Raw genomic sequence first — 17490 nt, forward strand, 5'->3', positions numbered from 1 at the left:
GGCTCTGAGCTGTAAGCATATCTGAGTTAAAGTAAGATGCTTACGTGACTGAGCCACCCAGGCGCCCCTCAAATGAATAATTTAAGAAATGAATTCAGTTACATAAGGCAGACATAGTATGATCTATCAAGTTTTTCCCCTATTCCCCCATGAGGATGTATTACATGAAGACATAAAAGTTTGTGTAGGAAGAGGCACGATCTCTTCGCTGACTGTGGGTCCTAGAGCTGTCAGGTTACAACCAGAGCGGAAGACATTTGCCTTTGTATGTGTACTTGACATCTGTACTTCCCAAAGACAGGATTTGGTGAGGTGTGTTGACCACACCTAGTCTAGAGGTCCCTGTTCCAGGTCCAGTCCATTGTAGTCAGGGTAGCAGGGTAGTTTCAAACTATACTAATAGCAGGAGTCACGAAAGCTTTTATATAGCCACCCAGGCTTCAACTTACCTTCCTCAGAAGAGGACAGAGTTTGACAGTTTAAAATAAAAATGAGGTTCAAATTAAATGTTCTGATTAAAATCCTTTTCACAATTTTAAAAGAGTATTTTATAATTTCAATTTGAAATATTAAAGTATTCATTGCTAGAGATAGTGAGACTATCCCCCAACCCCCAAGTGGATTGAATAATAGTCTTTTATACTTCCTACTTTTAGAAGCACAAATGATATTCTGTTAACTTTGTGAGAATTATATATGTGGGCTATGTTTTTTCTTGATAGTTAAAGGTAACTATATGGGACTGCATAGTCTTATATTTTGTCATAGTAAGCAAAGAAAAACTTGAATGTCTATGTGCTCTCTGAATTTAGCAATGGGCAGCAAAAAATAGGAAAATTTGGCTTAATTTGAATTTGCCATTTAAAAGAATATGTGATTGTAGGTAGTGATTTATGTGTGATTTATTTATATGTGATTTATTTATCACATAAAGTGATAAATAATGTAGTTCAGATGAATTTAAAATGGACTAAAGAGGAATTCTTTAACAAAATTTTTTTTTTCAACGTTTATTTATTTTTGGGACAGAGAGAGACAGAGCATGAACGGGGGAGGGGCAGAGAGAGAGGGAGACACAGAATCGGAAACAGGCTCCAGGCTCTGAGCCATCAGCCCTGAGCCTGACGCGGGGCTCGAACTCACGGACCGCAAGATCGTGACCTGGCTGAAGTCGGACACTTAACCGACTGCGCCACCCAGGCGCCCCGAGGAATTCTTTTAAATTCGCTTTTTTCATAGTATGACTTTCATATTTATTCTTTCCATAGGATGACAAATCAAAAAAACAATTTGTTTGTATTAACACCCTAGAAGACACACAAGCTGTTAGAGCAGTGGCTTTTCATCCAGGTGGTGGTTTATATGCTGTAGGTTCAAATTCAAAAACTCTGAGAGTATGTGCCTATCCAGAAGTAATCGATCCAAGGTAAGTAAGGATGGATGGTTTGTACTGTCAATCCTTAGTTTTAAATTTAGTTATATTAGTTCTTTTTTCAGAATTGCCATTCAGTAGTGTTTAATTTTTATTTCTCTTTATTAAACATTAAAATTTTTATTTTCAATGCTTAGGAAATACACATCAGAATTGTCAATTAATTTTATAAGTTTTTGTCATAAAATGTTTTTATTGGGCCATGAATTCAATGTGCAACTGAAAAGAAAATCTTTTGATCTGATCTATTTTCTAGATCAATATTAAGTACCTTCTAGGTATTGGCAATTTATGTCTTCTTTTCTGTTTTTAATTATGAAACTTTTCAAGCACACACAAAATTAGATGTCAGTACAGTGCAGTGCAGTAATTGTTGAGATTTTTGTCATATTTTTTTTATCCTTTTTGTTAAAATAGTTTAAGGTAAATCCTGGATGTGTCATTTCACCCTTTAGGATGACTCTCCAGTCCTTACAGACTTGATGTTATCATCATACCTAATGAAATTTTTAGTATCCTAGTGTTAGTCTGTGTTTTATTTTTTTTTAATTTATTTTATTTTTTATTTTTTAAAATTTACATCCAAATTAGTTAGCATATAGTGCAACAATGATTTCAGGAGTAGAGTCCTTAGTGCCCCTTACCTATTTAGCCCATCCCCCTTCCCACAACCCCTCCAGTAACCCTCGGTTTGTTCTCCATATTTATGAGTCTCTTCTGTTTTGTCCTCCTCCCTGTTTTTATGTTATTTTTGTTTCTCTTCCCTTATGTTCATCTATTTTGTCTCATAAAGTCCTCATATGAGTGAAGTCATATGATTTTTGTTTTTCTTTGACTATTAGTCTGTGTTTTAAAATGCAGGTAAGATCTATTACTCCACTAAACCAATGTTTGACTCCCATTAAAGGCCAAACTTATGAGCATGACATTCAGGACCTTCCATAACTGTGCCTGCAACTCCTCACCTACCATGTCCATCCCACTCAGTCTGCAGCTGGGCACTTGCCATACTATATTTTATCTTCACTGGAGTGATTCTGCTGTCATCTTTTTCTGTAAAAATTCTCCCCGTCCTTTAAGGCCTTGTACTTTTGTACTGGACCAGAACACTTACACTTACCTTACTGTTTGTGGGTAGTCATGACAACATCGACCCTTGCAAGATTTTTTTTTTTTTTTTGAGAGAGAGCAGGAGAGAGAGTGTACATGCTCATGGGCTCACGGGGGAGGAGCAGAGGGAGAGGGAGAAAGAGAATCTCATGTAGGCTCCATGTCCAGAGCAGAGCAAGATTATGACCTGAGCCAAAATCAAGAGTCGGATGCTTAACCAACTGAGCCACCCAGGCACCCCAACCTTTGTAAGATTTTAAACTCTAGAAAGAACTCTCGCCTCCTTTCTTTTTGATTCATCCCTTGCATTCCCTCAGCCCCAGCCAATTGCTCATATTATATGTTTAATATAATATTAATATATGTTTTTTTGAATTTGGAAGCTTTAGTAGCTCTTTTTTTTCATTCCTCTGTGTTTCTGAGTTAAAATCTATGAAAAATATGTGAAATGGAGATTTTTTTAAATGTTTATTTTTGTGAGAGAGAGAGAGAGAGACAGGGCGCGAGTAGGGGAGGGGCACAGAGAAAGGGAGACAGAATACAAAGCAGACTCCAGGCTCTAGGCTCTGAGCTGTCAGCACAGAGCTAGACGTGGGGCTCAAACTCGAACTGTGAGGTCATGACGTGAGTTGAAGTCAGACACTTAACTGAGCCACCCAGATGCCCCAAGTGAAATGAAGAATTTTGAAAAAGTAATCTTGTTCCTTATGTGGTCTGAAATAGAGTTAGGTTAGTCTAATAATAGTTTATAATTTTACTTTTCAATTTTAAACATACTTTAAATTCAGAGTGCCTGGGTGGCTCAGTCGGTTGAGTGTCTGACTTCAGCTTAGGTCATGATCTCGCGGTTTGAGTTCGAGCCCCGCATCGGGCTCTGTGCTGACAGCTCAGAGCCTGGAGCCTGCTTCGGATTCTGTGTCTCCCTCTTTCTCTGTCCCTCTCATGTTCATGCTCTGTCTCTCTCTGCCTCTCAATAATAAATAAAACGTTAAAAAAATAAATAAATAAATAAATAAATACACTTTAAATTCATTTCTTTTGCTTTGAGATTTTGAAGATTGTTATTGACATGTTGTCTGATACACTTTTTTGCTCCCTCCCTCAAGACAATCGTAACATAGAATTTCATTAACTTTGGCAAGCAAAAAATTGAAATGTCTTTCTGTAATGTTTCTGTTTAGTGCACATGACATCCCTAAGCAGCCAGTGGTACGTTTTAAAAGGAATAAACATCATAAAGGATCCATTTACTGTGTGGCCTGGAGTCCTTGTGGACAGTTATTAGCAACAGGATCAAATGACAAATATGTTAAAGTGCTGCCCTTCAATGCAGAGACTTGTAATGCAACAGGTAGGTCCCAAGTATGTAAGCAGTAGTGTTCTTAATGTTTCTTAATGTATTCTTAATGTTTTCCTTATGTTCTTTGATATATCTCTGTTTTATTTTCAATAAAATCTAAGAATATAGCCTTTAGAGTTTTCTTGTAATTGCTTAGTTGCATTCATAAGGCATTATTCTTTTTTAGTAAGTTCTTAATCAGTGTTGTCTAATTCTTAGAAAATTATTGTTATTCAGAAAGATAACTTTTGGGGTGCCTGGGTAGCTTAGTCGGTTAAGCTTCCAATTCTTGATTTTGACTTGTGTCATGATCTCATGGTTTGTGAGTTCGAGCCTCACATCAGGCTCTGTGCTGACAGTGAGGAAACTGGGATTCTCTGTCTCCCTCTTTCCCTGCCCCTCCCCCACAGACGCACGCTCACTTTCTCTCAAAAATAGACATTTAAAAAAAAAAAGGAAAGATAACTTTTAAATAACTACCAGCAGTGCATTAATGAATATGTTCCAGAGAGTACCTGTCTTCTCTTTCTTTTTCTTTGGCATAAAAGAGAGGATAAGTCTCTAGCTGTTTTAAGGATGATGATAACTGAATCAGTACTTTGATTTCTTGAAGTTTTTTGCTCTTTAGGTAAAATGAAATTGATAATAGTATTATCCCTACGTGAAAATATAAACCACTCCTCTCTACCATTATTCTTGCTTAGTTTTGAGACAGTTTAGCAATACCAAATTATCACAGTAAGTTGAGCAGCATCTTTTTTTTTAATTCTTATTGTTGTTTCAGGACCGGATCTGGAATTTAGTATGCATGATGGGACAATTAGAGACTTGGCATTTATGGAAGGCCCAGAAAGTGGTGGAGCTATTTTAATAAGTGCTGGAGCAGGGGATTGTAACATTTATACAACTGATTGTCAAAGAGGACAGGGCCTGCATGCTCTGAGTGGACATACCGGTATGTGATAGTTTCAGATGCTACTTTTCTTTTTGTTCAACCTGTGCTTTTTCCCTCTCTGCATTTTCATTAATGGGGTATATTTTATCAAAAGTGACTTCTTCAAGACGAAATTTTTATTTTAAAAGTTTTAATTGGGAACTTTAGATAACAACACAGTAACAATAGGTAACATTTCCCTGTGCGCTAAATCCCTTGCTTATACACATAATTTAATCCTTACAATAATCTTATATGGCAAGAAGTTGTATCTTCATCTTATATATGAAATAAACAAAATTTGAAAAGGCAAAATGACTTGGCCAATATCTTACAGCTGAATATGGTAGAATTGAGATAAGACCTCAGGTCTGCCTCTTGCAAAGCCAGTGTTCTAACACCATGATCCTGTGCTTTGCCATAATTTGCCATAATTTCAAATGATAATATTTTTTTCAGTAATAATTATGGTATCCTGAAATGGTCAGTAACAAGATTGTTTAGTATGATTTTGATGTTGTGCAGTTTACTAAATTTTAGTGTTTTGAACATTGCCAGTATATTTGATATATATGGAAAGTCTCTACTACCCAGTGTATTTGATTAACCAGACCATCACATGTCTAATAATAGTACCTATCTTTGAATGTGTTTAAGAAGAGTACTGTTCACCATAATAACTGAGTATATGATCTTTTATAGGGCATATTTTGGCACTTTATACCTGGAGTGGCTGGATGATTGCATCTGGTTCCCAAGATAAGACTGTTAGGTTTTGGGATCTTCGAGTACCAAGCTGCGTTCGTGTTGTTGGCACAACATTCCATGGAACTGGTAGGTTTTTCAGGACTTTAAATGAATTTATATGACAAAGAAACTTTGTAAAATGCGCTTGTCTAGTTTCTCTCCCCTGCAACACATCTGTTAAAAAAAATAGGAATAAATAGTAAAACAAATAGTTGGTATTTTACAGATTACCTTAAATTCTCTCAAAATACTTTCATCTTACTTTCTTTGTAAAAATAACATTCAGCTTAGGAAACTGAGGCCCAGAGACATTAAGTGTCCTGCGCCAATTATTCTGTCAGCAGGGCTCTTTTAGAACTCAGACCTTTAAAAAACATGTTTTAAAATACACACGGCAGAAATTGAAATTGAACAAGATCATTTTCTTCTCACTCCCATTCCTTGGTATCTTTCCCTAAGGAACCAATTTCTTATTTATTCTTCTATAAATATTTTTTAAGTGTATAACCAAGAAATTTGTATATATCATAACCTCCTGTCTTCTTTAAACATATGTCTAAAGAATGCACACAGAAATGGTAGCATATAATACATGACTTACTTTTTGAACTTAACAATATACCTTGGATTGTTCCATGTAAACCGAGGGTATTGCTCTTTGTGTTATGTCACCTTTTTAATTTTTTTTAATGTTTATTTATTTTTGAGAGAGAGAAAGAGACAGGGTGTGAGCTGGGGAAGGGCAGAGGGTGAGGGAGACACAGAATCCAAAGCAGGCTCCAGACTCTGAGCTGTCAGCACAGAGCCTGACACAGGGCTTGAACCCACGAATGGTGAGATCCTGATCTGAGCCGAGGTTGGATGCTTAGCCAACTGAGCCACCCAGGCACCCCATGTTATATCACCTTTTAAGAGAAGCACAATATTCTGCAATTGTTTTTATTTTAGAGTCCCTTTTCTGCTTTGTAGTTTTTATGGCACTGTTCAAAATGAAAAGGACTACTTTTCATTCTTAATTTTTGGTGGTGTTTTTGTTTTGTTATTTTAGTGCTTTATCAATTCTCTTGGCTTTCATGGAAGCTTTTTTTCCCCAGGAATATTTTACTTACTGTTTTAATAAACCTTCATTTATGACTAGAGGTGGCATGAAATTATCAGCCAGCTATCAATAAACAGCTCACTAGGGACTGGCATTGACGCAGCGAATTTTGCTAGGTGTTTCACTTGAGGTTCACTCAGTGCTTTAGGTTTTTGGTTTTTGTTTTTTTAAGGTTTTATTTTAATTCAAAGTAGTTAACATGCAGTGTTACATTAGTTTCAGGTGTATATTATGGTGATTCAACTATACTGTACATCACCTGGTACTCATCAAAAGGGCATTCCTTAATATCTCCATCATCTATATAACCCATCTTCCCAACCACCTCCCCTCTGGTAACCATCAGTTCTCCATAGTTAAGAGTCTGTTTCTTAGTTTGTCTCTTTTTGTCCCCCTATGTTCATCCATTTTGTTTCTTAAATTCCACATATCAGTGAAATCTTACGGTGTCTTTCTCTGACTGACTTATTTCACTTAGCATTATAGCCTCTAGCTCCATCCATGTTATTGCAGATGTCAAATTTTCATTTTTTTTAATGTTTATTTTTGAGAGAGAGACAGAAAGACAGAACTTGAGCAGGGGAGGGACAGAGAGAGAGGGAGACAGAATCTGAAGCAGGCTCCAGGCTCTGAGCTGTCAGCACAGAACCCGATGCAGGGCTCAAACCTACAAACTGCGATATCATGACCTGAGCTGAAGTTGGGTGCTTAACCGACTGAGCCACCTTGGTGCCCCAAAATTTCATTGTTTTTTATGGCTGAGTATTATTTCATTGTGTATATATATACTGCATCTTCTTTATCCATTCATCAGTTGATGGACACTAGGGCTACTTCTGTAATTTGGTTATTGTAAATAATGCTGCTGTAAACATAGGGGTGCATGTGTCCCTTTGTATTAGTATTTTTGTATTCTTTGAGTAAATACCCAGTAGTGCGATTGCTGGATCATAGGGTAGTTTTATGTCTAACTTTTTGAGGAACCTCCATACTGTTTTCCAGAGTGGCTATACCAGTTTGCATTCCCACTAACAGTACACAAGACTTCCTTTCTTCTTCACATCCTTACCAACACCTGTTGCTTCTTGTGTTTTTTATTTTAGCCATTCTGACAGGTGTGAGTTGATATCTCATTGTAGTTTTGATTTATAGTTTCCTGATGGTAAGTGATGATGAACATCTTTTTGTGTGTTTGTTGCCATCTGCAGGACTTATTTGGAGAAATGTGTATTCATATTTCTGCCCATTTTTAATTGGATTGTTTTTTTGGTATTGTGTGGTGTAAGTTCTTTATATATTTTGGTTACTAACCCTTTATCAGATATGCCATTTGCAGATATCTTCCTCCATTCTGTAGGTTGCCTTTTACTTTTGATGATTATGTCCTTCAGTATGCAGATGCTTTTTATTTTGATGAAGTCCCAATAGTTTATTTTTGCTTTTGTTTCTTTTACCTTACTTAGTAGACATGTCTAGAAAAAAGTTGCTTTGGCCAGTGTCAAAGAAGTCATTGCCTGTGTTCTCTTCTAGGATTTTTAAAAAAAATATTTGTTTATTTTTGAGAGACAGCATGAACAGGGGAGGGGCAGAAAGAGTGGAAGACAGAGGATTTGAAGCAGGCTCTGTGCTGAGAGTGGAGAGCCAGATGTGGGCCTTGAACTCATGAACTGTGAGATCATGACCTGAGCCGAAGTTGGACACTTAACCGACTGAGCCACCCAGGCGCCCCTCTCTTCTATGATTTTTATGGTTTCAGGTCTCACATTTCAGGCTTTAATGCATTTTGAATTGCTTTTTGTATATGGTGTAAGAAACTGGTCCAGATTCTTTCTTTTGTGTTTTGCTATTTAGTTTTCCCAACACCATTTGTTGAAAAGACTGTCTTTTTCCCATTGGATATTCTTTCCTGCTTTGTTGAAGATTAATTGACCATATAGTTGTGAGTTCATTTCTGGGTTTTCTGTTCTGTTCTGTAGATTTTTGTGCCAGTACTGTAGTTTTGATTACCAATGCTTGGTAATAAAACCTGAAATCTGGAATTGTGTTGCCTCCAGTTTTGCTTTTCTCTTCCAAGATTGCTTTGGCTATTCAGGGTCTTTTGTGGTTCCATACAAATTTTGGAATTGTTTATTTTAGTTCTGTGAAAAATGCTGTTGGTATTTTGATAGGGATTGCATTAAATGTGTATATTGCTTTGAGTAGTATAGACATTTTTACCAATATTTATTCTTCCAGTCCATGAGCATGGAATATCTTTCCATTTCTTTGTGTCATCTTCAATTTCTTTCATCAGTGTTCCACAGTTTTCAGAGTACAGGTCTTTTACCTCTTTGTTAGGTTTATTCCTAGGTATCTTATTATTTTGGGTGCATTTGTTAAGATTGTTTTTTTTAAACTTCTCTTTCTGTTGCTTTATTATTTGTGTACAGAAATGCAACAGATTTCTGTACATTGATTTTTGTATCCTGTGAGTTAACTAAATTTGTTTATTAGGTTCTAGCAGGATTTTGGTGGAGTCTTTCAGATTTTTTTATATATAGTATCATGTTATCTGCAAGTAGTGAAAGTTTTACTTCTTCTTTACCAGTTTGGATGCCTTTTATTTCTCTTTTGCTGTTTGATTGCTGTGGGTCGGACTTCCAGCATTATGTTGAATAAAAATGGTAAGAGTAGACACCCTTGTCTTGTTCCTGACCATAGGGTAAAAGATCTCAGTTTTTTCCCATTAAGGATGATGGTATCTATAGATTTAAAAAAATTTTTTTTTAGCGTTTATTCATTTTTGAGAGACAGAGACAGCATGAGTGGGGGAGGGGCAGGAAGAGAGGGAGACACAGAATCCAAAGCAGGCTCCAGATTCTGAGCCTTCAGCACAGAGCCCAATGCGGGGCTCGAACCCACAAACCATGAGATCATGACCTGAGCTGAAATTGGACACTTAGCCAACTGAGCCACCCAGGTGCCCCAATTACTAATTTAGTATCTTTGCTGGTTATCAGTCTGTTTAAATTTTCTATTTCTTCCTATTTCAGTTTTGACAATTTATATGTTTCTAGGAATTTATCCACTTCTTCCAGGTTGCCAATTTTTTGGTATATAATTTTTCATAATATTCTCTTATAATTACTTGTATTTCTGTGGTGTTGGTTATTATTTCTCCTCTCTCATTTGTGATTTTATTTATTTAGGTCCTTTGTCTTTTTTTCTTCATAATTCTGGCTAGAGGTTTATCAATTTTATTGATTTTTTTCCCCCAAAGAACCAGTTCCTAGTTTCATTGATTTGTTCTATTGTTTTTTTAGTTTTTACATGGACCTTTTTCTATACTTTGATTCCAACCAGATATGATTTGTTCTAGCAAGCTTGATTTTGGAATACACACACGTGTATTTTTATATATGAATATGTGATCATTGATTTGTTAAACTTTAGTTTGCACTGTCACCAAAGTTAATGTGTAACATGGTTTAAAGAACCAAACAGTTCAATAAGGTTTGAATAAGAAAAATATCAGTACCCTGAGAATTGTCCCCTGTCCTTCAGCCATTGCCTCGTTTCCCATTTCTCCAAGGAAACCTTTTCTTTCATGTTTATTTATTTTTGAAAGAGAGAGAGTGCGCACATGTGCATGTGTCACATGCACAAGTGAGGGAGAGGCAGAGGGAGAGAGAATCCCAAGCAGTCTCTGCACTGTCAATGCAGAGCCCGACACGGAGCTCCATCTCATGAACCTCATGAGATCATGACCTGACCCAAAATCAAAAGTCGGATGCTTATCTGAGTGAGCCACCTAGGATTCCCTCCAAGGCAACCATTTTAAACTTTTGTAGTAGTTGTATTTTCATAGTTTCCATGTTTCTAAATAACATACCCATAATCATAGATTTTTAGGATTGTTTATTCCCTTAACACCATAAAAGATGAAGGTTTAACTTTTCATGTCCCTTTCTGATTCCTGTTGTTCCTCATCCACTCACATACTTTCTGTCTCCTATCTTTTCAATATAGCTGTACCATTTTTGGTTAGATCAGTATTCATTCTTTACATTGTTTTAACCACTCTGAGCACCTACTGTGCTATCCATATCTTTTTTTTTCCTTTTCTTTCATATGTTTTGTTTTTCTTGCTGTTAATAATTGTATTTTTTGGTTTTCTTTGCTTCGTTTCTATACATTTATCTCACTGACTTATCTCCAAACTCTCCCCTAGTTGTCTAAATTATTTCACCCCCTTTTCTCTCCTTTTCAGAGACTTCAACATTTTGGTCATCTCCTCTCTCTTGCAACATTATCTCCTCTACTGGATCTGCCCTTCTTTTCTTGTCTACCACAGACCTACAAAAATGTTACAGAATTGGCAATGCCCCAAAGTTCCTCTGTTGACCTCCTTATCCCACTCCCAATTTTTTGCTCTTTCTACCCAGATGTCTCAGAAGTCTTGCTTACATATACTGTTTCCATTACCTCACCCTTAGTCTTCCACCTATTCCAGTCTGTCTCTTGCTTCCTCCACTCCAGCAAGAGCTACAAGAAGCTACATTTTTCAAGGTCACCAACAATTTCATTTTGTCAAATCACCTTTTTTTTTTTTTAAGTTTATTTTTGAGAAAGAGAAAGAGAGAGAGAATGAACCGGCGGGGGAGCAGTAGAGAGAGAGGGAGACAAAGGATCCAAAGCAGGCTCTGTGCTGAGAGCAGAGAGCCCAATATGGAGCTCGAACTCAAGAGCCATGAGATCGTGACCTGAGCCACAGTCTGACGCTTAACCGACTGACCCACCCAGATACCCCTGTCGCATCACCTTTAAATCCTTATTTTACTTCAGTTCTCGGTGGCTTGCAGCAGTTAACCTCTTTCTCTTTTCTTTAGGGCTTTTTATTCTCCTTTTACCTTTCTGTATAACTGTTCCTTTGTGATTCTTTCTTATCTGCTTAGTCTCTAAATTTGACATTCCCTAGGACTAGGACTTTTGTCTCCTTCCTTTCTCTACTTGACTACATCTGTTCCTCCAGCTTTAAGTGTAACTCATATGTTGACAGACCTAAAATTTTTGTCTCTAGCCCAAACTTTTTCTGCATGGCTGGCTCATATTTCTAACCTCCTTTTGGATATCTTCTAGGATATGTCAAACTTAACTTGTCTTAAACCAAACTATTGAATCAATGACCTCTCTCCTTAAACAAAACTGCCCCACACCTCCTCACCTAAGTGGTACTACCACCCATTGTCCATGCCAGAAGGAGTCTCCCCAGATCCCTCTTTCTCTCCTTCCCTCCAGTAATCAATCCATAAACAAATTGTTGTTTTAGCCTCCAAAATTTATCTTAAATCCATCTACTGCTTTCCATTTTTATTGGCACCACTCTAGGATAAACCACCACCATCTCTCAACTTAACCACTGCAAGAGCTTCCTTAGTCTGCACTTATACTTTTGCCACCTCCAGCCCATGGTCCACACAACAGCCAGAGCACATCAGACTCTGCTTACAGCACTTCAGTGCTTTCTGATTGCTCCTAGGTTAATGTGCAGACTCTTTACCATGCCCCCAAGACCCTGCTTGATCTGGCATTGTGTATTCCTCTAGTCTTAACTCCGATCACTTGTTTTTCCTTTCATTTCCTGGAATGTACCAAACTTCCCACCTCTAGTGAGTTCACATGCTGTTTCCTTGACCTGAAATGTTCTTCCATTTGTCTTCTCTTGGTTAGGTCCTTCTAATCTTTACGTCTTAGCTTCAGTAGCACCTTGCCAGAAAGGCCTTCTTTGCACTAATTGGGACCTCACCATTATTTTCTATCACTGAACTCCATTTGTTGACTTCATAGCTCTTATCACTATTTAAAATTATATATTTGTGGGGCGCTAGGGTTGCTCAGTCGGTTAAGTGTCCGACTTCAGCTCAGCTCATAACCTCGTGGTCCGTGAGTTTAAGCCCTGTGTCGGGCTCTGTGTTGACAGCCCAGAGCCTGGAGCCTAACAGACTTCCCTGGATTTCTGTTGGCATCATCAACTTTGCATGTATAAAACTAAAGTCATTATATTTCCCCTGCAAATCAGTTCTTCTTCTCATTTTTTCCCTTTTTTTGGATAACGATTCTCTTATTTCCTCATGCAACTAGATTTGAAATCTAGGATTCATTTTTTTTTCTCCTTTTTTTGCCCCATTGAGGACAAGACTGTTGATTCTTCATTCAATTTTTTTTGGTAAAATGTGTCCGTCTTCATTTAGGTTCTTATTCTCTTGTTATTCTATTAGTTGTCTTGTCTTCTAGAGGTTACCCTTTTAGACTTCAAAGTCTATTTGAATTTGAAACACATTTTCACATAGATTAATCTTTTCAAAGTACTGATTAGACTATATAATTCTCTTGCTGGGAAATTTGCAGTTATGTTTCACTGTGTATAAGAACAAGTTCAAACTCTGCAGTTTGACACTGCAGATGCCTAAAAGTCTGGCCCTAACCTGCCTTTTTTTTTTTTTTTTTCCATGTTTGTTTATTTTGAGAGAGAGAGACATAGCATAGAGCACAGCAGGAGAGGGGCACAGAGATAGGGAGAGAGAAAATCCCAAGCAGGCTCCACACTGTTAGTGCAGATCCAGATGTGGGGCTTGATCTCCTGAATCGTGAGATCATGACCTGAGCTGAAATCAAGAGCTGGACACTTAACGGAGCCATGCAGGCACCCCTTGACCCTAATCTGCCTTTTATGGCTCAGCTACAAACTACCTTTTATGTTAACTTGTTGAACCAAGTGACTCCAGGAAACTAAGCCACCTGTCCTTAAACATTTTTATACTTTTCCTCTAAATGTTATTTCATGTAATTCTGTTTCATGTAATAGCCCTCATCTTTTCTCTATCAAAATCTTAGGCAAAGATTATTTTTACATGTGTGTATAATAAATACAGTTTCTCTCTTATTTATACTGTTTACTGTTCTTTAAAGTCTGACTTATGTCCCTTTTTTCTGTGAAGTATTCCCAAGCCACGTCAGCCTAGAGCAGTGTTCTTCAACCTTATTTTCATTATTGCCCCCTGCGAGGAGAAAAACTAAATTAAATTTTTTCCTAACAAGAGAAATTAAATACTAAGGAGTAAGATTTTGTTCGGTGGGGTTAAGCTTTGGGGGGTGGGGGTGCTAACAAACTTTTTTTAATGTTTAAGAGTTTTTCTATCCCCTGGAAACCATTTTGCACTCCCTTGGGGGCATTATTACCCCCATTGAAAATGCCTAATCTGGATTTAGGGATGCAACCTGTGAACTCAGCACTTACTTTCATCCAGTTCCTGCTGGCAGTTATTCTTATGTTGCTTAGACACATTTCCTCTACTATGTCCTAAAACATATTTTGTTACTTAATTTCCTATTCCCTTAACTAGACTCTGAGCTGGTTACGGGAATATTTCTGGACACTTATCCAGCAGTGATAGCACTGCCTTAGGAATAGTGGCTCATCTATTGTACTATTGTGTCATAGGTAATGGTGTCCCAGGGGGTTCTCCCAGATGATTAAAAAAAAAAAACCAAAAAACAGACTTTCTTGTTTCTCATAGAATCTTGCTTACACTTTGTCTCTAAAAAAGATGAAAGTGTTTATTGGTTGAATGTTTTTTTTTAATGTTTATTTTTGAGAGAGAGAATGAGAGTGTATGCATGCATGGGGGGATTGTGCAGAGAGAGAGAGGGAGACAGATGATCTGAAGTGGGCTCCTTGCTGTTAGCACAAAGCCCTCTACAGGGCTCGAACTCATGAATAGCAAGATCATGACCTCAAATGAAGTCAGACACTAAACTGACTGAGCCATCCAGGTGTCCATGGTTGAATGTGGATTTGGATTTTTCCTTAACAGTATTGACAAGCTACATTAAAAAAAATTTTTTTTAATGTTTATTTATTTTTGAGAGAGGCAGAGACAGAATGCAAGTGGGTTAGGGGAAGAGAGAGAGGGAGACACAGAATCAGAAGCAGACTCCAGGCTCTGAGCTGTCAGCACAGAGCCCGACGCAGGGCTCAAACTCACAAGCCGTGAGATCATGACCTGAGCTGAAGTCGGACACTCAGCCGACTGAGCCACCCAGGTGCCCCAGCTACATTAAATTTTTAATGTATGGTTCCATGAACACAATTAGCTGTTGTAGTTTAGCTGTATTGGTTTTTCCATGTGAAACTTTTATTCTGTCTTCCATACAGGCAGTGCAGTGGCATCTGTAGCTGTAGATCCCAGTGGACGTCTCTTGGCCACAGGACAAGAAGATTCTAGCTGCATGTTGTATGACATAAGAGGAGGAAGAATGGTACAAAGTTATCATCCTCATTCCAGCGATGTTCGCTCTGTTCGATTCTCTCCTGGAGCTCACTACTTGCTAACAGGATCCTATGATATGAAAATAAAGGTGACAGACCTGCAAGGTGAGAGAGATTGACTTTTTCCCTTTTTGTGGTCTCTCCTATTTGGGATTTTTTTTAATCCACATATTTTTTTTTAATTTTTCTTTTTAAATTCCAGTATAATTAGCATATGGTGTTATATTACTTTTGGGTGTAAAATATAGCCATTCAACAATTCCATACATCACCCGGTGCTCATTGAGATAATTATACTTGTAATCCCTTTCCCCTTCCTTTATTTCATCCATCCCCCATGCACCTCCCCTCTGGTAACTATCAGTTCTCTTTAGTTAAGACTCTGGTTTTTTTGTTCCTTGTTTTCTTTGTTTTGTTTCTTAAATTCCACATATGAGTGAAATCATATGGTATATGTCTTTCCCTGAATGATTTATTTCACTTAGTATTATACCCTCCATCCATGTTGTTGGCAAATGCCAAGACTTCATTGCTTTTTATGGCTGAGTAATATTCCTGTGTGTGTGTGTGTGTGTGTGTGTGTGTGTGTGTGTGTGTTCCATATCTGTTCATCTATTGTGGATATTTGGGTTGCTTCCATATCTTGGCTATTGTAAATAATGCTACAATAAATACAAGGGTGCATATATCTTTTGAATTAGCGTTTTTGTGTTCTTTGGGTAGATACCCAGTAATGGAATTACTGGATCATATGATAACTCTAGTTTTAATTTTTTGAGGAAACTTTGTACTGTTTTCCATTGTGGCTATACTAGTTTACATTCCCACCTTTTGGGTGCACAAGAATTCCTTTTTTCTCCACATCCTCACCAAAACCTGTGTTGTGTTGTTGATTTAGCCATTCTGACAGGTGTGAGTTGATAACTCATTTGTAATTTTGACTTGTATTTCCCTGATGATGAGTGATGTTGAGCATCTTTTCATGTGTCTGTTGGCCATCTGTCTGTCTTTGGAGAAATGTCTGTTCATGTCTTCTGCCCATTTTTAATTAGATTATTTGGGTTTTTTTTTTATGTGTGTGTGTGTTTGTGTAAGTTCTTTATTATGTTTTAGTTACTAAGCCTTTATCAGATATGTCATTTGCAAGTATCTTCTCCCACTCCATAGGTTCTCTTTCTGTTTTGTTGATTGTTTCCTTTGCTGTGCAGAAGCTTGTTACTTTGCTGTAGCCCCAGGAGTTCATTTTTGCTTTCATTTCCTTTGCCTCAGGAGACATACCTAGAAAAATGTTGCTACTGTTGATGTCCGAGAAATTACTGCCTGTGCTCTCTTCCAGGATTTTTATGGCTATTTGGGATGTTGTTGTTAATCCGCTGTAATCGACTATATAATATTTTCAAATTTTAGTTTTATAGTATTCAGTGGTCAAATTACTGGTACTGTATTGATGTGACTTATAGAAAATTATTAAACAGATCAAGTGAATAGTCTTATTAAGTAGTTCTTAAAATATTGAAAAGAATCAGCACTTATTACAATGAATCATTTTGAGTTCAATGATGGTAGATGTTAAAATACACATTTATGTACTCCACTTTGCTTCTACTTTAAAGTTTATTTATTTTGAGAGAGAAAGAGAGCTCAAGCATGGGAGGGGCAGAGAGAGAGAGAATCCCAAGCAAGCTCTGCACTGTCAGTGCAAGCCCAACACAGGGCTTGAACGCACGAACCATGAGATCATGACCTGAATCGATACCAAGAGTCGGCTGCTTAACCGAGTGAGCCACCCAGGCACCCCTGCTTCTGCTTTAAAAAATGTATAATATGTGTAATTATATCTTCAGCATCTAGTTTTATTTTTAATCACTTAGTAAGCAATCATTTATTTTGTATCAACTAGAGACAGAAGAGAGATGAATAAGACAGGGAACTTCCTCCTTGATGGAGCTTACATTTTAAATATATTTTTTTAATATTTATTTATTTTTGAGAGAGACAGAGTGGGAGCAGAGGAGGGGCAATAGAGAGGGAGACACAGAATCTGAAGCAGGCTCCAGGCTCCGAGCTGTCAGCACAGAGCCCAACGTGGGGCTTGACCCACGAACCATGAGATCATGACCTGAGGCAAAGTCAGACGCTTAACCGACTGAGCCACCCAGGCACCCCTGGAGCTTACATTTTAGAGGTCAATAAAAAGTAAACCAGATAATGATGTAATTTCAAGTATTGGTAAGTGCAGTTAAAAATTTAGCAAGGTGGGAGAGAGTGGGTGGATAGGGACGCCTATTTTAGGTAGGCTCAGGTAGATCTCTCTAGGGAAATGCCATTTGTGCAGAGACTTGTGTGATGAGAAGGCACAGCCAGGGCAGGACCCCAGGAGGAGATCGTAGCTTCTGGAGAGGTGCTGAGGCAGGAGTGAATTCAACATGTTCACGAGGCTACAAGAAGCCAGTGTGGCTGGGACTTAGAGAACTAAGGGAGTGACGGACAGAAGAATAAATCTGAGGCAGGGTTTTATAGG

The 17490-nt window shown here is 37.7% G+C and overlaps 1 protein-coding gene across 5 annotated transcripts in view; it reads left to right on the forward strand.

Moving 5' to 3' along the window:
• Window positions 1-17490, forward strand: part of WDR47 (WD repeat domain 47) — a 69675-nt gene that overhangs the window by 49968 nt on the left and 2217 nt on the right. For 3 of the 5 annotated variants that reach the window (XM_047873723.1, XM_047873724.1, XM_047873720.1), the window contains 5 exons: window positions 1269-1426; window positions 3724-3893; window positions 4660-4836; window positions 5518-5649; window positions 14856-15074. In XM_047873723.1, coding sequence (XP_047729679.1) covers window positions 1269-1426; window positions 3724-3893; window positions 4660-4836; window positions 5518-5649; window positions 14856-15074 — 856 coding nt within the window. The remainder of the gene's footprint in view (window positions 1-1268; window positions 1427-3723; window positions 3894-4659; window positions 4837-5517; window positions 5650-14855; window positions 15075-17490) is intronic. The other 2 variants (XM_047873721.1, XM_047873722.1) reach the window with 1 other exon arrangement.

The sequence above is a fragment of the Prionailurus viverrinus genome, chromosome C1 (genome assembly GCF_022837055.1).
Source record: "Prionailurus viverrinus isolate Anna chromosome C1, UM_Priviv_1.0, whole genome shotgun sequence".
Classification (NCBI taxonomy): domain Eukaryota; kingdom Metazoa; phylum Chordata; class Mammalia; order Carnivora; family Felidae; genus Prionailurus; species Prionailurus viverrinus.